Source organism: Amborella trichopoda, chromosome 4 (assembly GCF_054954075.1).
Source record: "Amborella trichopoda isolate Santa Cruz 75 chromosome 4, AtrichopodaSantaCruz75HAP2 v2.0, whole genome shotgun sequence".
NCBI classification, from domain to species: domain Eukaryota; kingdom Viridiplantae; phylum Streptophyta; class Magnoliopsida; order Amborellales; family Amborellaceae; genus Amborella; species Amborella trichopoda.
In genome coordinates this window covers 51847684-51869222 of record NC_142339.1, presented here as the reverse complement: position 1 = coordinate 51869222, position 21539 = coordinate 51847684, and the positions used below count along the sequence as shown (strand labels likewise).

General features: G+C 35.4%; 1 protein-coding gene across 1 annotated transcript; it reads left to right on the top strand.

The window, feature by feature from the left end:
- The first annotated feature begins 13432 nt into the window (after positions 1–13432).
- On the top strand, positions 13433–14710 carry LOC18422274 (uncharacterized). The gene is made up of 2 exons (XM_006826779.4): positions 13433–13677; positions 13780–14710. Exons 1-2 carry the CDS (start codon positions 13476–13478, stop codon positions 14436–14438), a joined length of 861 nt encoding a protein of 286 aa, XP_006826842.3. The 5' UTR covers positions 13433–13475; the 3' UTR covers positions 14439–14710.
- The last annotated feature ends 6829 nt before the right edge of the window (positions 14711–21539 follow it).

Here is a 21539-nt window from a genome sequence, read left to right as displayed (position 1 = left end):
TTCTCTCTATTCGTTCAGTTTGTTTTCCAAGAGATTGTAAATATAGATTTGTATAATTATTCTGTTCTACAATATGAGTTATGTATTCTTGTTTTTTATTTATTTCCTTGGGTATGGCTTTATATGGTGTAGCCACTATATCATAGAAGGATGAGGAGTGTACAGGCTCATTTTTCTTTGGAATGCCTGCTTTAAGTATAATACTTTTCTCAGGTGGATGTGTACTAGCTGTTGTAGTACCATCAGTACTTATATATGTCTTCTCTTCTATTGTTTGAATTTTTTCAAATGAAGGAATAGGAATATTTTTCTCTAAACACATATCTCTTAGCCAGTGAAAGAATCCTATATTTAATCTTTCTTTATGTAAAAATTTATTATATTTTTTATGTAGTAATTCCAAAAGTCTAGGTGGTTGAAATCTTTTTAAATACCATTCTCGGATATTTTTATTTTCTTCTGATAAATAATCTTTTTTAATAAAAACTTTATAGATGTTTCTATTTGTTTTTGTAGTGAGTGAATTTTTTGTTGTATTGAAGGCGTTTGTATTTGGTCTTCAATTACTTTATATTTAACTTCCTGTTTTAGTGTACAAAGAAATTTTTCTTTGTCTTTCAACTGGCTTTTTACATTATTCAATTCTTTTAATTTAGGTTTGTGTATGAAATTGAAGTAATGTACAAACTTGGAAGTCTTGTAATTCTTCTATACTGGGTTCAGTATTAGAAGTTGTAGGATGAGATGTTGATGTATATGTTGGAATTACAATATTGTCTCTGGTCCTATGTGTTCCTTGAAATTGTATGTTTGAATTGGATGAAGACATTTGATTATTGGATGAAGACATTTGATTATTGGATGAAGATATTTGATTAGGAGGAGGTAATATAATTACATTTGGGTTGTGAGAAATGGATTTTCTACTTTGTATTTTATGTTTACTATTTCTCTTCCTATTGATGTCAATATCATCTTGGACTTGTAAATTTGTAGTTTGAAATTGTATTTCTACATTTCCATCTGTATGTTCGATGATATGGTTGGGAATATGATGTTGAGGAATTTCTTGTGGTTGATTGGCATTTTGTAATGCCCATGATTGAGGTAGAATTATATCTGACCATTTTATGGTTTTTGGAACTATCATATTAGATTTTTCTATATTTGTTTGGAACAAAATTGTTTGATCTTTTTGATCAAGTTTTAAGGTATTGGGATTTAGTGTATTCATGACCTTATAATATATTCTATAGACTATAGCTAGATTTTGTGAACCATGGACCATATTGAATCCATGTGTTTTGAGATTTATTGTCAATATATCTAGGATATTTGGGTCGGTTAAAGAAACAGAAAAATTAGGAAAACAGTTAAAATAAATTGGACCACTACAAAGGCTGGATTCAACCATGCCTAGTAGAGAGTCTGTGAATATATTGTGTCTTGTATCTCTTAGGCATACAAGCACAGAAGTGTTCAACCCTGGTCGGGTCAAAGGTTTTACGGCTATTTGAATGAGGCCAATGTGTAAATATTTGTAATTATTTTCTTTATGTTTTTCTATTACTTTTCTCGAGAGTAGGTGAAAGTCTTCTTGATGTTGTGTTACTGATAGACTTTCTTCTACAGTCTTGATGGCATAACCCATCTTAAGTTTAAATGATCCTTTATTATAGACATCATGTATTGGTACCTTAGGGATATTCCAATTTTGAATATTTTCCTCAATATCATTTATAATAATTTGTTCTTTATTCTTAACTCTAAGTTTTGAAGATGAAGGTACAATTTTACCAGTAAGATTCTTTATAAGATTTTCCATCCATAGGTTGCAGATAATGACAATCTGGACATTCAGTGGCCTTAGCTTTTTTCCCTAAGCGGCTCTCCTGGCCTTGGCGGTACTTTTCGCATCGGCTTTCACTTGTCTCTTGTCTTAACTCTCGGACCAACTTTCTTGGTGGTCAATCTCACTTGGTTTCTTATAGTAAAATGTATCTTTATCTTAACCTATGGAGTGAAAAGAACAGTTTTACAAATTCTTCAGTTGTAACTGTTTGCACAGTTCCACTGTGGAATAGTTCTACTGTTGTAATTTGTTTTGACAGTGTATCACTGTATGGCTCTGATACCACTTTACGCCAGGATCTACAGCACTGTCATTTGATGCGAAGTTTTATTTATTGGTTTTTATATTTCAGGTTTTCAAGTTTATTTTGAAGCGGTTTTGAAAGAAATTATAACAGGTATGTAAATAGCAAGCTGTTGTAAGTTATTAAGGATTGTAAAATTCGATAATAATTTAAACAGAATAATATGATTCTTATGAATGGAACTATTGAGATATCTAGTACTACCCACTGGGCGTAACTAGTGTTACCTATCTTAATATTAAATAAAATTTTAAATTGCATAACAGGCAAGCATATATCATAGAAAATCATACTAGCATTCTTTATTAGTATTCACATCTGCTTACAAGATGAAAACAGGGAAATATTACAGAGAAAAGAAAGAAGGATATTACATGAAAACAGGCAATAAAATAGGGAAATAGAGAGGGATAAAATAGAGCAGAGTTACGAAAGTAAGAGACTTACTGAGCACACAAACAGTAATTGGAAAATAATTTCCAGTGATGAGGGCAATACGAAGGTAAATCTGTGATATTACAATCACACATAAGTATAGAGTGAGGTAAGAGAAAACCTGGTTGAGCTATGAGGGCAATGATAGCTGCAGGTAGGAACGGTATGAATTGTTGCAGAAGTTCGCACAGGTGAAGATTTCAAAGGTTGGACTGTGATAACAGGGTTGTTGAGGGTTAAGGTTTAGAGGTCTGAGAGAATTCAGAGGTCTGCAAAGGTTCAGAGAATTCAGAGGTCTGCAAAGGTTCAGAGTTAGGTTGCTGAGGCTTAAAGGTTGAGGAAAAGGTTTGAAGAGGCTTAGAAGTTGTCGAAGGCTTCAGAGGTTGTCGAAGGCTTCAGAGGTTGTCGAAGGCTTCAGAGGTTGTCGAAGGCTTCAGAGGTTATCAAAGGCTCAGAGGAGGTTTAGGCTTTGAGGATAGGAGAGGAGGTGAGAGGTTAGGCCCTGCCCTTGGACGAGGAGAGGCTTCCTTCTTATAAGGCTCGAAGAGAATCTTTTGGGCTCAAGTGGAACAGCTGGCAAAGCCTAGTGGATGAGTAAGGAAAAAAGAGAAAAAAGGTGTCGGCAGAATACATCCAAGGAGAGAGGAGAACAGCTGGCAAACTTTAGTGGGCGAGAGAAGACAAAAGAGAGAGGGAGTGTCGGCAAGATGCGACAGAGAGGAGAGAGAAAAATGTCGGCAGAAGGCGACAATGGGGAGAGAGAGGTGCTAGTGGATAAGCATAGGGAGATGCTCTTGGTACAAAAGGACAAAAACAAAAAAGTAAAAGTATCTATGAACAGTGGCTCTTTTGGCCCTATTACAATTGGAGTACAATGTTTGATGTCGGTGGTGGGACCCTTGTTTGTCCCATATGCTGTCTTGCTATTGTCGTTTATCAGTCCTGGATGGTGATGTCATGGATGATGCATTCATGGTCTCTGACTGAATTCTTCTGGATCATCCTCTTCCGGATCTGTTTCTTCTGGATCTGTTTCTTCTGGATCCTTCTGACTGAGTTGGAGATACCTATTGGTGTGTAGTGGAGAAGACTGAACTGTTTCTTCGGAAGATGTAGGTTTTCTTCCTGCTTCAGCAAAGATTTCCTTCATTTATTTCTCCAATTCTTCTTTGGAGGCATGTGGGTTGGTTTGAAGCATATTTCGAAGATAGGTTGGAAAATCAAAAGAAGTGTTTGGAGTATTTGGGTTTTTCTGGTATATAGGTGCTTTAGGTGGTATTCTTTTTGGAGTGGCTTTGGTGAGATCCATTTGAAAGATATCCCACCATTTTACAGAGATGGTTTTTCCCAAACGAGGGATGTATGTATAATCGTTGGACGTATTGGGTGAGATGGTATAATCCCATTTCATAATCCAAGGGATTTGATACAGAGCCATAAAGTAAAGGTGAGTGTCAACTGAATTATTGATATTATTGTGTTGTATAAATTGCTCCTGCAACTCCTTAAAAGCAGGAGGTAAAATCATAGCAGTTGATCCCCACACAAAATACCAGTTTTGAAACCAAGTGGGGAACCTTTAAAAAATTGGTAGCCGGAACTGTAAATACCAGCTATGAGTATTATTAGGGTTTTGATAATAGAAAAATTTGTGCCAAGCTTCTATGTACTCAGCATATTTGAAATACTTATAAGAAAATTCAGGATTTTGCAATTTCTTTCCTTGTGCGGGATTAGAACCCCACTCAGTATAAGGAAGAAGCTTTTTTATCTGTACTTTTGAATAGACTATGATTCGGGTATTCTATTGAAAGTAGTGGACAACAGAGATGGATCCTGTTTCCATTAGAATGGCTTCGTAATACTCTCGGGTCTTAACCCCATTAATAGGATTAAGATGATTTAGTAGGTAAAATGGTGCAAGCTTGCTTGGATCCATGTGAACCTGATGTTCATCAATGGTAATGTCCATTAAAAAGGCTCTTTCAATGTATTCTGATCTTGGAATGTTGGTAGGAAGAGTGGATTTGGACTGGGCTGGTGAAAATGTAGGATTTGAAGTTCGTTACCACACCTATAACATACTGGGAGTTTTCTCTTTTTCTTTGTATTTAGGGAAAATTATTGATTAATTTTCTCTTTGACTTTTTATAGTATTCTTTATCCTTATTCTTTCTCTTGGTTTTATATTTTTCCTTTTTGTATTTTTTCTTCTTCTTTTTGATGTAATCAGGCATATTTTTTCTATCTAAGTAATAGCCAAATTGCTCACAGAAATCTCCAAGTTCTTTTTTCCTTGTGAGCTTTTGTTTATCTATTTGTCTTTTTAATTTCATATCGGTGCATAGGGCTAAGCCTTCTGCACATATTTCTGCGGAGAGTTCTCCGAGTGTATATATATATATATATATATATATATATATATATATATATATATATATATATATATATATATATATATATATATATATATATATATCGGAAAAGGATATGGTACGCAGCGTAGTGTAGATAAGCTAAATGTGCCAACAGCCCAAATTGAATCTGGTCCGATCTAACGATCATATGTGCCCGATAGTGTCCAGTAGTGTTTAAATTTTATATTTATATATATCAAAAAAAGATATGGTACGCAGCCTAGTGTAGATAAACTAAATGTGCCAACAGCCCAGATTGAATCTGGGCCGATCTAACCATCATAGATGCCTGATAGTGTCCAGTAGTGTTTAAATTTTAATTTTTTTTTCTACAAATCAAAATAATCTGAAATTTGGAGCATGTGTTCATAAAAAATAGTCGAATCTACGAAAAATATTTTAAAATTAATTTACACGAAAAACTTTATCAAAATACCCCCGAAAAATTTTGGGGGTATTTTGGTCAATTGGTTTCATGAAAATATTTGTTTACTATTTTTTCGTAGATTCTAATATTTTTTTATGAACACAAGTTTCAAATTTCAGGCCATTTCGATTTATAGAAAAAAACTTAAAATTCAAACACCACCAAGCATCTGTTGGCGCATTTAGCTTATCTACACAAAGCTGCGTACCATATCTTTTTCCATATATATATATATATATATGGGAAATGACCTTGTGAGACCCTCCCACACTCACATGTGTAGGATCCCAAAGGATCACCATTAAATCTCTAGAAAAGTCAAGTCCCACACCCACGTGATAAATTTTTTAGAGATCTGTGCCAAATTTAATGGTGATCAAAGTCTCCCATAGGATAACTACTATATATATATATATATATATATATATATATATATATATATATATATATATATATATATATATATATATATATATATATATATATTTGGGAACATATTGTATACGCGAGGTCACGTAAGTTGCTTGTTTACGCCAACGGTTCTGATCGCACCCCTTAAATGGACGGTCCATTTCAAAACACTTCCCCCCCTCGTGACTCTGCAACAAAACTTGCTCTGTCTCATGCCCTCCCTCTCTCTCTCTATGCCCGCTCTCTCTCCAACTTTCCCTGTGCCTCCCTCAAAACATTTTACTCATAGTTGAAGCACGCCATCTCTCAAAACATTTTACTCAGAGTTGAAGCACGCCCTCTCTCAAAATATTTTACTCAGAGTTGAAGCACGCCCTCTCTCTCTCTCTAGCTGAAGCACGTGCCTCTCTCTCTCATCGCTCCCTTCTTTGTGAATCTAAAGCACACCCTCTCTCTCTCTCATCAGAAGCAAGCATCTCTCCGTGAATCTGAAGCACGCGTTTTCAGGTATGGATGGCCATTTTACATTTTACTAATGCTCTTTATGGATGCCATTTTACCATGGGCTTTTTGCTTTTTACCGATGCTTCTTATGGATGCCATTTTACCATGGCCATTTTACTCTTTACTGATGCTCCTTATGTATGCCATTTTACCATGGCTATTTTACAGTTTATGGATGCTTCTTATGGATGCCATTTTGCTATGGCCATTTTACATTTTACTAATGCTTTTTATGGATGTAATTTTACCATGGCCATTTTATATTTTACTGATGCTTCTTATGGATGCTATTTTACCATGGTTGCTTATGGATGAGTAATGCCATTTTACTGATGCTTGTTTATGGATGAGTGATGCTTGCTTATGATCTGTACAAATTAATCGATCACGTATTTTGTGGCCACATTTGGGGGTATCGATTTTTCAGTGCTTGAATGTTTTACACGGACCAACAAAACTATGATCATTGTATCTCACAGAATTTTTTGCCACATTTGGGGGTTTCGTTTTTTCAGTGCTTGAATGACTTACATATAGCAACAAAACTATGATTATAGAAATTTCTTTAGAAATTAGTATCTCACATAATTTTTGACCACCTTTGGGGGTTTTGGTTTTTCAATGCTTGAATGTCTTACACACAGCAACAAAACTATGATCATAGAAATTTATTTAGAAATTTTTATCTCACATAATTTTGGGCCACATTTGGGGGTTTCGGTTTTTCAATGCATGAATGTCTTACACAGAGCAACAAAACTATGATCATAGAAATTTCTTTAGAAATTTGTATCTCACATAATTTTTTGCCATATTTGGGGGTATGACAGAAGAAATTGTCCATCATTCGTTCGTGAAAAGTACTAATCCATTACTTTAGATTCTTTTGAATTTTCATTGTATTAGTTTTTTTTGCTTTTCAATAATTAACTATTATGATTGTCTCCATCTAGTTATTCTACATGTTTCCAAGAAATATATGTTAGTAAGCCAACATGTCGTGTATGACTTGGTTTTCTATTCCTGAGATGCTTAAATGGTGGAATGGAGTTCCTTTGGAAGCTATCTTACAAACTCTTATAGTGTCATTGATGTATAGCTAGTGATTTGTATTTTATGTTTTCCGAACTGATGTGTATATTGGTTAAGAATGTGAACAGAAATTTTTTCTCCTCTTCGGGTCATCAATTCTTTGCAATTGATGCAGATGATTTTAGATCTTCGGCTTCAGAGGGTCATCTTTGTAATACGGGGAGGATGATAGAAGAAATGGAGGGCAAGCTAAGAAACTCACTTGATCAGGTATTCTCTCATTTTTCAATTGTCATTGCAATGGCAAGGAATACAGAAAAGCATTCAAATATTACTAAAACTGACATCAAAAGAAATAGGGAGGAACTATGATTATGCCACTATCTCTGAAATGTTTTACTGAAACTTATTTTGTTTTAGAACTTTTTAGATCTTAGATACCACTCGTGTTTTGAAGGCTGCCTTTTGATTGACCAAATGCACAGCTTTAGAAAGAATTATCTACCATCAGTTTATCTATGCAACAAAGGGTGGCTGCTTGAGAATATTGCCACTACGTCCCTAGAATAAGGGACTTCAAAAAAGGCCTTCTTTAGAGAGAGAGAGAGAGAAATTGGCCGTTTGATCGCAAGTTTATTTTGGGAAGAAATTGGTTGTTTGATCGCAGGTTTATTTTGGGAAGACAAAGGAAATGGTTTTTCAATCTACGACAACCTCCTAACATGATGCAACAACAACAAGACAATTTGCATGTAAACTACTCTCACTAAAAAAACACATGGGCAAATTTCTGGTCACATCATTCTGCATATTTTTACCACTGTAAAGTGATTTGTAGATCTGGGTTTTTGTTGTGCTTAGAGTCATTTGTAGATCAGGGTTTTTGTTGTGCTCATAGTCATTTGTAGATCTAGGTTTTTGTTGTGCTCCGGTTGATATCCTCAATTCCTATTATCACATTAGAGCCTCTTTTTTTTTGATCAGCTTATAACATAAGATTTGTAATATTAAATCCTTCTCAAACTGGAGTGCTAATGCTCATCTCAATGTTCTTCATGCAGCAGAGTTTCAATGAGTTTGTAAGATTTAGTGTATTGATGGAGCCTACTAATGCTGGGTTGCTTTCTTTGATTCCTCACTGCCTATTTATTTTGTTTTAATTTATGAATGGATAATATTTTTTTTTATTATTATCATTTATTTTTTTTTATTTTTTAACTAATTTATGCCTTGATAAAAACAAGTAGGCTATTTTAGGATATCCTGAAAGCAATTAAAAAGAGCCTTGCCTTTAGGTGTTATCCGGGTCCTCCCATAAATAGTCACTCTAGAGTGCTCTATTCGAAATTGCACTTGCAAATAGTGGCTAGCAACATTTTGGCAAATCTTGGGTGGCTCTACTTAGCGGGGGAAAGTAGGGCCATCCAAATGGGGGCCTTGAGTCTTTGGACTATTTCTAGAGAGGTAACCCTTTGCTGTCCTACTTCATTGCTGTAATATACATCAAGGCGTTCCTTTTGTTTGCTCTAGTTAGCATCCTCTGCTTGACATTAATAAAGTTTACTTTGAGAATTTGAAGCCTCAATATGGACCATACAAAAGAAATCATTGCTTGCTATGCAGCCTATTGCAAACAATTACCCATGTCATCCATAACAGTAGACAAGTTAAGATAATAGAAGGAAGAATGCCATAATCTAGTGTATGAATTTTCAAACTTTCTTCTCAATCCTCAGGTTTTAAACAACCCAGCCTAGCATGCAACAAGGTTTTCAACTGAACCAATATATTCCTATCGCACTCATTGGCATCGAGGCAAGTAAGAAAAGAACGAGAAAAAAGATCAATATTCGTAAACAGTGTATAGTATCACAATTTGAACGATTGAATGCTACCAACAAAAAGCATTATGCTTACCGATAATAACTTCAGGCACAAACCCATAACCTGGTGGGGGGTGAATGTCTAATTTAAAACTTGAAAAAATGTGGATGTAAATTGCCCATTTCAGCTCTCATTTAAAATTCACGGATATGTGATGAAACAAACACAGAAACCCAACATGGACTGGCTTCTAACATGCATCAATGGCCACACATAAATAAATTGAAAAAAAAATACCCGATAATTAAAAACTACTCAAAAGGTAAATAACTTTTATATCAGTTATTGTTGAAACTGGTTACACACTCACACAAAGCAACATAACTAGTTTTATGATCATAGTTTTGTCGCCGTGCGCACTTCTTTCTTATCGTCGTGCGCTTTTTTCCCTATCGTCGTGTGCTCTCTTCCTTCTCTCCTTATCGTAGCGCGCCTTCTTCCTCTATAGCCGCACACTTTCTTTCCCAATCGCCGCGTGCTCTCTTCCTTCTTTCCCAATCACCGCGTGCTCTCTTCCTTCTTTCCTTATCGCCATGCGCCTTCTTCCTCTATCGTCATGCGCCTTCTTCCCCTATCGTCGTGCTCTCTCTTCCATCTCTCCATATCGCTGAGTGCCTTCTTCCTCTATCGCAGTGCGCCTTCTTCCCTTATCGTCGCACACTCTCTTCCTTCTATTATTATCATCGCGTGCCTTCTTCCCCTATCGTCGCGTGCTCTCTTTCTTCTCTCCTTATCGCCACACACCTTCTTTCCCTATCGCCGCGCACTCCCTTCCTTCTCTCCTTATCGTCGCGCTCCCTCTTCCTTTATCACCGCGCGCTCCCTTTCTTCTCTCCTTATCGCCACGTGCCTTCTTCCCTTATCACCGCACGCTCTTTTCCTTCTCTCCTTATCGCTGCACGCATTTTTCCTCTATTACCGCGCGCTCTCTTCCTTCTCTCCTTATCGTCGCTCGTCTTCTTCCTCTATCACTATGCGGCAGCGACTTCATCATGCTCAAGAAATTTAGGTCGTTACATAACCCAGCGGGTTTATTGCTTCCGTGCGCACAACAAGTGGTATCAGAGCATAACAGTTCTCTCCTAAAGACAAACGATGATCTGCCAGACCATGATAAACGATGATCCGCCAGACCATGATACAACTATGCCTTTGTAGTGCATGGGGGTAATCTCTGGCACATGTACAATCTCAATACATCTATTTATGTATATATCGTGTGATGATATAATGATGAGGTTTTAGTCATGTTTATATAGACTATTCATCACATACAAAGGTTACACAGTCCATCGAATCTCATCTGAGCATACTCCGACATCATCAATGGCTAACCCACTAAACCCTCTTCGGTTTCATCTCTATGCCCAGGTTCTTTGGGTTTTCCATCATGACTTGCCTTGCACATCAAGCCTAGTCCACGTGTCGGCAAATTGCATTTGCCTAATATGGTCTACAAAAGAACCACACTCCTACTGTATTTATTATTTATTTATTTAAATGTTTATACAATATCTCTTAAGGCCTTTAAAAGCCACATAAACCCAATAAATTAACCATAATATGTGGACTGGGACCAAGAAAATAGAAAAATATTGAGTGAATTCAAAATTTTCTATTAAAAAATATTGGTTGATTTAGAATTAAATAAAAATATTTGTTTTATTTTCTTCAAAGCTAGAACATTTTGAATGACTAGTAGCTCGCCCAAATCTATATGACAAATGCTGAGTTTCTTAAGAAGTAATTGTCATTATCATGCAGTCATGGCCTTCAATTTTGATTATTCAATCATAATCCTTGACAAACAAAAGAATAAAAAACAAAGAATGATATTCTATAGGTTGTGGGCAGAGTTCATCATATATAAATGAAAGTTTATTACTACACGATGACTCATTTTCAAAGCAGTAAACCCCTCCATACTGGGTACTAATAAATACGATCTCCGAACAGACGTAAACATGACAAATTTTTTATTTTTTAAAATTATTTTAAACTTTTAACGAATATAGCATCTTCTTAATTTTTGTTTTAACATTTTAATATAAAATCTTATTGTTCAAATAAATTTCACCAATTCAAAATAAGGAGTAAGAAAATTTTTGAAATTCAGAGTGCATATTCTCCTCTCATGTGGGAATTTCTCCTTTCATTGCCGTTATTTCCTACTTATATAGGAATAAGAATAATATTAAGAATTTTATCAAATAAAGTTTATCAATTTAAAATCAGGTAAATAAAACTAGGAAAAAATTACAAATATATCCGTTATTATGGATGTACCGAATAGTTTCCATTATTACATGTCTGTCTGTTTTTTTACCTTTCCTAACGTAAATTTTTTAAAAAAGGATGACTTTACCCTTTTTTGGGTGTTGAACAACCGAATTGAAGGGTTTTTAGGATGTTCAACATCCGAATTCAATGTATTTTCAGTTGTTGAACAATATCAGTCACATTTCGGAAAGCTTACATTGCCAACGTCCGAAAATGTGACCGCGAGGAATTGCGCAATTCCAGAAACCTTAAGAAGGTGAAGTCGTCTTTTTAAAAAAATTGCGTTATATAAGGTAAAAAACAGACAGACATGTAATAACAGAAACTATTTGGTACATCCGTAATAATGCCAAGTATAACGGATATATATGTAATTTTCTCTAAAATTAATACATCCTTGAACAATAGAGTTTCTAATCAAGGTAAAAAAGAAAATAGCCCATCCGGATTGGAACCGCCCGATTTGGATTAAGAATCAAAGGGGGCAAACCGATTCCCTTGAAATATCATGAAACCAGTCAGCCCGGGTTCTATTGGAGAACCAGTTAGAACCGGCACCACTTGTTTTAATTTTTTTTCCACTAAACTGAATTGAAAATCTGGATGCGCGATCAAGGTCATCGTACCAGATTTTAAATCCTTGGTTCTAATAATTTGGTTTCCTTTTTATTTTTAAATTATTTAAATATTTATCAATTTCTAAATGAGAAGGTTTATACAAGGTGTCGATTTCAAACTATGGAAGGGAAACGAACCTCAAAAACCCATTGAGCGTTGTTCTAATGTTAAAAACCTTAAAACTGATCTCAACCTCAATATGAAAAGTGATTGTAATCTTCAAAAAATAGTACATATTGTAGCCCATTTTTTGGAAAAGTTTTTTAAAAAAATTATCTGCCCCTAAAAATTTGGATTTGAATGCAAATCATTGAGCCCTATTAAAATGAACTCCAATCAGAAGCCTAGGGCAAGCAACAAGCCGGGCCTAGTCCAAGCCAGCGTTGGCCCTAGTCTCCATAGGGCCGGCCCATGCTTTGCCTAGCCTTGACTCGGCCAAAGAGGCCCTAGTCGAAGCTTGACCCTATCCATTAGGGCTAGGCCGGGCCAGTCAAATAAAATTTTTTTAAAAAAAGAACAACAAAAAAAAAGAAAAAAAATGGGCTGGGCCAGTCAAATAAATTTTTTTTAAAAAAAAAGGGCCGAGCATGGCCTTGGCCAGTTGCCGCCCCCTACGGATGTGAGAGGTTAAAATTGCAATGGTGAAGCATTTGGGCTCCAAATCTTTATTATTATTATTATTATTTTACATACGTTTTATATGATTGGATTACCCTTGAACCATACAATCCAAAAAGACATGTTCATAGATAGTTTAATTTGGATAATGTCTTGTACATAAAGCTATCCATAACTTGATTAATGTGCACGTGCGTTTCAAAGGGCAATGGGGCGATTAAATAAAATTATAAAAAAACAAAAAGTGGAACACCATTTAAATCACGTGAATGAAACAAACATGATGCCAGAACCTCGTATTTTATTGAGCAGCATTTCTTCGAAGTTCGAAGCAAGGGCTATCTCCGTAATATCCTAAAGACACAATGTCATTAACCTAAACCACCGCTTCGAATCAAGAAACTCCTGAGCACCACCAGTGGTGGGCCCGCCTCATTTTTTTCGGAAAAAAAGTGTTACCCCACAGGTCTAGAATAGAAGTTGGTCCCACTCGTATTTTATTTGTGATGAACGCTCGGCATGACGACCACGCGATGGTCGGAAACCCTAGGCCGCGTAATGTGAAAGGGGTGACAGCTGGCGCGCCACATCAGCGCTGAAGAAATGTACTTATAAAAACTGGAGGCCCCCCTTTTGTAGCATTCGATTCTGGCGTTGCGAGTTGCGAGTTGCGAGCAACGGACGGTGCGAGAGATGTCTAAGCGTACGACCCCACCCAGCCACCTAGGCGACCACCAAGCGCACCGCCAGGAACAAGAGGACGCCATCATGGTCCGGGCCTTCCAGCAAGTAATCAGTGGCTGCGGCCCAGATGAGCTGGAGCCCGCACCCTCTGAGACCTGCAGTTGGAGTTCCTCCTCACCAGTAGAACCCACTGCGGACCCAAGTCCACAAGGCAAGTGATCCTCTTCAACCTCATTCCTTAACATCTACCTCCCTTTCAAACTTTGATTGGTTCTCTCTGTCTCGACCTTGACGGAACTGTGTGTTTTTGCAGCTTCGAGCTCAAGTAGGAGGAGGAAGTACAGGGGAGTGAGACAGAGGCCATGGGGGAAATGGGCAGCCGAGATTCGAGACCCCCACAGAGCCATAAGGGTATGGTTGGGCACTTTCGAGACAGCAGAGGAGGCGGCCAGGGCTTACGATGCAAAGGCTGTGGAGTACAGAGGAGCTCGTGCTAACCTCAATTTCCCCGATGACTCTCTACCTCTTTACCAGGCAGCATCGCATATCCCCCGATCTCCTGAGAAATTCAATTATCAATTCGAAAGCGAGCTTTACCAACCGCATCAACCAAGTACTGAATTACGGGAAGTAGGAAGCGCATCAGGCCCCATTTCTTCACAGGGCGATGCACGAATCAACGAGCAAGTAAATGTGCAGTATCAGCAATCTTTGCAGACCAGCGATTACCCCGTATGGGACATGGTGCCCAATTCGAGTAGTTGCGAGCATTACTATAGTACCTATGAGTCCTTCTCTACAGAGAGTGAATTTTATAACTCCCTTTCAGCGCCATTGCCACAACAGAATCAAACTGAAGGATTACCAGTATCGTTTGCTACAATTCCTCTGGATCAAGACTGGTTTTTTACTAACCCTTTGGATGAGTTTCCTTTTGTTGCAACCACTTGGCCACCAGATCACATTCAGTGATTGCGAAAACATTGACCCTTTTATCTCAAGTAAGCGAAGAACGAAAAGCCGAAGCAGCAATCTGTTTGTGTTTTAGAAGTAGAGGGAAAAAATTCGAGCAAGAACCCTAAGAAGGGTTAATTTGTATTTTATAACTAAGAAAATTAGAGCAAAAAAGAGAGAGAAAGTTAGAGCAAGAAGCAGAGAAGAAATTCGTTTTTCCTTTTTGAAGTAGAGAGAGAAAATTTGTTCATTTGTTGGAGGAAATCTGAGTTTAAATAGGCTTCTGAAAATTTCTGAATTTGATTTGAATAGCATATGAAATAAATAAATAAATAAATAAATAATTTAATTTTGCTTTGCGTTTTTGACGTTTGATTCATGGTGGAAAAATGGCTATAACGTTAGTGGGTTTCTTGAGCGAGATTTTGGCGGGAGGGGCGTGGTTTCCTTTGACACGTCAGATAGATATAGTGGCCCATGTCCGAGCCACGTGTTGGTTTTGTTTCATTGGTGAACCGGGAAACTTAGGCGTATCGAGTAAGAGAGGACAAAATTGGGATTGTAGCCTTTCTCAGGGGTGGAGGTTTTGTTCACACGCTAACCGATCGCAATGCTTCAGCGCGCAATTTGACCCAGAAACTCCACTACTGTACACGTGTCTTTCCGAATCAGGATTTCCACGTGGCACAGGTAAACTGGCGATATATCATATTTTATAGTTAAGGGAAGATATAGTTCCACGGTTTTTATACGTTGCAAGATGCATTATTTGTCGCACTCAAAATTTCTTCTGTTTTTTCACATTTTAGATGTCGAGGTTTGTTTAGCATGAAAAAAAAAAAAAAAAAAAATCTATAGATTTTTGAGGTGCACATGTATTTTTAGATTTTAAGATTGCAATCTTATATAAACTTATTCTTATTTTAAAGTTACTTATGGGGTCACGGTCATATGTATTTTTTATAAATATTTAAAATTAAATTTTAAATATTGAGAAGCATTTTAAATTAAATAAAAAGCATTTTTCATTATTTTCCTAAAAAAAACTTTGAATTGACTAGAAGAACTTTCTATGTAATATTAGAAAAAAAAAAAGAAGAAGGGACGTTAAGGGGTCATTTGGATACCTGGAAATATATTGTCGATGAAATATATTACTGGGGTAATACATTACCAATATTTAGATGCAACTTGGGAAATACATTGCTAATGATTGACTATGTTTGGAAGAAATATGATAAATGCATTACTATCATTTTATCGGCACTTGCCTATCAACTATATTTTCTTTCTTTTTTATAACAAAATTTCACTTAAATGCAAAATTAAAGTCATCATCACACCATTCCAAAAACATTTTCTAATAATAACATCATCACCCTTCCAAAAAGATTTTTTAATAATAACTTGTATCATTCTAAAGTATTCATCACACCATTTCCTATTTATTTTGCATGCCTTTTGCATTTACATGAAATCACATGTCTTCTAACATGATTAGACTTTGGTTTCAACATGATAAGTCATTGGAATAATATGATTGGAATAACATATTTTTATTGTGATGAGCTTTTTTTTTTTTTTTTTATATAGAAGTCTTCTAAATGTCGCTATATAATTTCAAATAAGCAATAAATTTATGATACCAAATTCAAAATCTATATGGTACGAGTTAAAAAATGGGATGAAGTTTGATTAGTAAACTAGAAGGTTTGGTAAATATAATAGAAAATTTTAAGGTATTAGAGGAGATTAAAGAGATAGGGCTTATCCACACCAAAATAACTTGTTAAAGAAAGAAGGTTATTAAGAAAGAGCACCTTATAACTTGTTAAAACAAGAAGGTTATTAAGAAAGAGCACTTTATCCAAACCAGTTATGAGGGCTGATGAGAGAGAATAGGCTTAAAAAGGGAGGGAACATATAGAAAGCAGTTATTACGACGCAAGAAAGAAAGGGGAGGGACTTAAAGAGGAGAGAGCACCTATACAAACCAATTATTATGGCTAAAGGAGAGAGTAGAGCTTATCACTAGCTAGATGAGATAGAGTAGGACTTACCAGTGAAAGAGAAATGTCGCTTTGGTAAGTTTACCACTGGCTAGATGAACCAATTATTATAGCTAAAGGAGAGAATAGAGCTTATCACTAGCTAGATGAGATAGAGTAGGACTTACCAGTGAAAGAGAAATGTCGCTTTGGTAAGCTTACCACTCGCTAGATGAGAGTAGGACTTACCCGTGAAAGAGAAGTGTCGCTTTGGTTCGTGCCTCTGATGAATCTAAAATAGAAAAAATAGCAGGTTGGCAATTTTTTTTAAGTGGGATATAGGAGAGATAGACCGCCCATTTAATAGATTTCATAATTTTTGGAGAAATCTCAATAATCTCCTTTGATTTTTTAACCATTAAGTGTATGAAATAGTTTGAAATGTCGTATTTCTTTTGTAATATATTATAATGTAATAGATTTCCATATACCCATACAGCCTAGAAGGGTAAATTGAAAAAGACTATTATCAACGTGTTAAACGAGATTTAAATGCTTTCATTGCTTTTCTTCGGGGCCTCCTATGATTTTTGTCTTTTTTCCACTAGACGATTATTTTATTGATTTGGGCCTCTAATGATCTCATGCTCCTTCCAATACCAACTTTTTAATAGCCATGTCATTCTCTTTCTCTCCGAATCACTCACTCTCCATGCAAGTATTTTTCCTTTCCTTTGAAATATTGTTTTAAGGGAAAATTGTTTCATGCACGCTAGACTGTATTTCTACAATATGTGAATCCCATCGATTAAATTAGCCACAGGCTATATCGGCCGAATTGGCATCCGGAATAGGTCAAATTAGATTTAAGTGTATGGATGCTAGAGAAAAAGGTAACAGACTAAATTCAATTTTTCAGAAAACACGAAAATCTTGAGCACTTGATCTCCATGAATTTGGTTTTTATCCAAGAAATAATTGTTGATATGTTGTAGAAAGTTCAAAGATGATGATTTCAAGACAAATTTCAAGAAGAAAAAGGCCACGAAATTAGTAAATAATACCGATTTTGAACATCCCGTTTTAAAACAGGCCAATTTCCAATTATGTACGAAAATTATCCTATTATTGAACTTAATTAGCTCAGGCAATTCCAATTTGCATCAACAGATTTTAAAAAGGGTTGACAATGGACCGGTTGGCTTGGAGCTACCTAATTCTTTTTTTTTAAAAAAATCATTTATTTACTTTTATTGGATTTGGCCCAGTCCGGCCTTTCCATGTCCTAGGTCAAGGCCAATTCAGCTGGACGTAGTCCAACTCTTTAGGGACTTCGGCTAGGCTAGCCCAGCCCAATGCCACCTCTAGTTTTAAATAAAAACTATATAATAAGATTGTTTATTTTTCACATAAGCAAGTCACAATCATTTTTTATTATTAGGTATGAAATCTAGGGGCTTGGGCATGTAATTGACTAATGGAACTCAAAAAAAAATTTAAAAAAATTATATGGCACACTTATGTTATGGGATTTTGTAATTGATTAACTGAGCTCAAAATAAAATTTTAAAAATTATACAGAATACTTATGTTATCGAATTTACCTCTAATAATTAAAAATGTTTACGACGTCCTTGTCCTCGAAAACTAAGTCTTCTGACCAGGTAGAAGTATGCACGAAGATATTTATGCACAGTCCGTATTAAAAGCAAATCCTATTTGGCCTGTCGCGTTTTGGCGCATACATGATTTGACACCACAATAAAAATCTAAAAAGATAGCTCCACACCCTGAATAGGGAAGTCACAATCGCCACCCATTTTCTTGGTTGTTTGAAACGTTTTGAGCGTTTACGCTGTGCTCCCACGGCATTGTATTGTCCACTTATATCCACGGGCCTAAAGGACACTTGAGGAGGATTTTTTGAGCGAATTACTCATAAGATATGAACAATTTATTGCGTTACCATGTATTTCAATTTAATTTCAAAATACATACAAGAAAAGATATGGTCTAAATAGGTAAACTATTAAATATTTCATCTCTTACTACTTAGGAGTATTTTGATAAAAGAAAAGTATGTTTTTCTCTCTAAAACTTTAAAATATTTTATCTCCACAAAACTTAAAATTTGAGATAGTTTCTTTCTCTACAATTTTTAATATAGCTTCTCTCACTAAAAATGTTTAACTACTTTCTCTCTCTAATACTTAAAATTTGAAATAGTTTCTCTCTAAAAAAATTTAAATATTCTCTCTCTAAAATTTGATATAGTTTTTCTCTCTAACATTTTAAGATATTCTTCTTTCTAAAATTTAAAATATGAGATAGTTTCTCTCTCTAAAACTTTTGAAATAGTTTATCTCAAAAAATTTTAAGATACTCTCTCTATAAAACTTATAATTTGATATAGTTTCTCTCTAAAAATTAGAGAATTTTTCTCTAAAAATTTTCAAATACTTTCTCTCTCTAAAACTTAAAATTTGATATATATTCTCTCTTTAAAAATTTTGTTGTAGTTTCTCTCTCTAAATTTTTTTTGATATTTTCTCTCTCTGAAAAATTTCAAGTACTTGCTCTCACTACAACTTAAAATTTGAGATAGTTTCTCTACTTAAAATTTGATAAATTTGAGATAGCTTCTCTCTCTAAAATTTGATATAGTTTATATCTCTAAAATTTTAAAATTATTTCTCTCTAAAGCTTAAAATATGAGAGTTTCTTTTTAGTTTCTCTCTCTAAAAAATATCAGTATTTTCTCTTTCTAAAACATAAAATTTGAAACAATTTTTCTCTCTAAGAATTTTTAGGTACTTTCTCTTTATTAAACTTAAAATTTGAAATATTTTTTGTATCTAAAATTTTAAGAAACTTTTTCTATTTAAAACGAAAAATTTGAGATAGTTTCTCTCTAATTTGTGAGGGTGTTTTTGTGAAATTAATTATATTTTATCAAGTGGATATCTTTATAATGGGGAAATCTAGTTGGAAATCAATTTCGGAGGGTAAAGACAATGATATAGATTTCCTTATTTGTGGCTTGAATTAAAGAGAACAATTACGGACAAAAATACATTTCAATCCCAAAATTTCGATCCAAACGCCAACAAATATGTCATTTCCACATAAATACATTTCTGAAAATAAATTTCTATGGATCCAAACAGCCCCTAGGGGTTTTCAATCTCTCTCTTACATGCTCTTTCTAGAACACACACCCAAAGGATTACATCACTTCACCCTATTCTCTCTATTTTTGCACACACTCTCTCTCTACAAAACCGCTTTATAAAGAAAAAATCCTAGGGACTATCTAATTCCAGTCCTTTTGCTTTAGGATTTATCAAAAGATATTCTTTTTATTTAGGTGAATCAATGGCGAGAGCCCGTACCCTTGGTAGAACTTGAGCATAGAACGTAGCGTCGTACATCCCCTTGGTAGGGTTTTCAATCTCTCTCTTACATGTTCTAAAATATGTTTCTTCTCTTTGTAGAACACCTACCCCAAGGATTACATGAACTCATCCTATTCTATCTCTATTTTTGCACACTCTCTCTCCACAAAATACTTTTATACAAAGAAAACCCTAGGAACTATTTTATTCCAATCGTTTTGCTTTAAGATTTATCAATATATATATATATATATATATATATATATATATATATATATATATATATATATATATTTGTGTTTTTTTTTTTTTTAGTGAGAGTTAGTGCGGAGAAAGCCCCTACACTAGAAAGGAATTGAGCCTAGGACGTAGGGTTGCATATCCTCAGCTTAGGGCGTAACATTCCATTCAATTAGAAATACAAAAAGTCCCAAAGTAATAAGCTTCCTCAATCTACAAGGATCTCATATCCAATAATATAGGAATCTCTATACCAAAACATGGCTTCACACCGAATTCTTCTATTTGAAGATATGCTTATATTCTGACTAGTCTGCTCCAATAAACTATTACCCAATAATTACTACTTATCAACTAACCATAAGTCCTAAAGAAGGCTTGCATCAAGTGAGCTTCCCCTTGCTTAGAGGCTTAGTTTACATATTTGTTGAATTGAAATCAATATGAAATTTCTATATAATAAAATTATTCCATCTTTTACCGTCCCATGAATAAAATGATATTAAACATCAATATGTTCAGTCCTATCATGGAAATCTAAATTCCTTCCCAAATCTAAATTCTTTCCCAAGAACAAGGCAATTGATTATCACAATGAAGCCGTATTCCTTTTTGGTCAACTCAAAACTCACTTGTCATAAAGGCACCCCAAGTGGCACCAACAACTCCGCCAACGTTGTTGGGCCTCTAACATTCTGCCCACAAACTTGTACCGGACTAGGATCATGTGATCTTGGAGTATTTAATTATGCTAACCGCATTTTATGATGATTGGGTGTCATTGCCAGTAGCACCAAAGATATTGTAAGTAGCATCAAAATTTGAAGGGCTCAGATTGCATCAAACTTGTCAACGGTGATTATGGAATTGATTTGTCTATAAATAGAGGGCTCCCCTTTGGGCCACTGGTAAAAATATTTATGCCTTTTGTGCGTATGCTCTGCCGGACCAGACCTGAGCATATCTAACCGCTAATACTAAAACTCAAACCTTATATCTCAAACCTTTGGAGTCTCATCCAACTCAATGCAGACCGAAGACAGTCTAGATAACCCAACTTTCTGGGCCCTCTTCCACCCATAGCATTGACCAGTAAAACCCGAAGGACTTGGACTAGCCGTACTATCATTGACTCTAAACAGACACCGAGCATAAGGCCCATCAATAGCATTTATGAGCTTGTTTAGTTTCATTTTGCATATTTATTAGTTTTCCTTAGTTTCATTTATTTCTTTCTTTTGCTTCGTTCTATTTTGAAACACTCCATTAAAATCTCCCACTCTTCTGTCAATAAATACTTTAAAATCTCTTTGGAACTCTAAGGATAAGGTGTGTGGGAAGTTGGCTTTGACGGCGGCCCGAGCAGGAGAAGGTCTTGTGGCCTGACTCCCGCCCGGAACGTAATTTTATGGGACCCTTCTCTATCAACTTTATTATACGAGTTTACGCTCAAAACCAAAGCAGGGACCGAGTTCCTTGCTCATATTTTCAAGTAT

Excerpts from the sequence above, each read along its gene's own strand:
- LOC18422274 (XM_006826779.4), top strand. The coding sequence starts at position 13,476 with ATGTCTAAGCGTACGACCCCACCCAGCCACCTAGGCGACCACCAAGCG. Across the intron at positions 13,678-13,779 it reads TGCGGACCCAAGTCCACAAG|CTTCGAGCTCAAGTAGGAGG; the intron begins GCAAGTGATCCT and ends GTGTTTTTGCAG.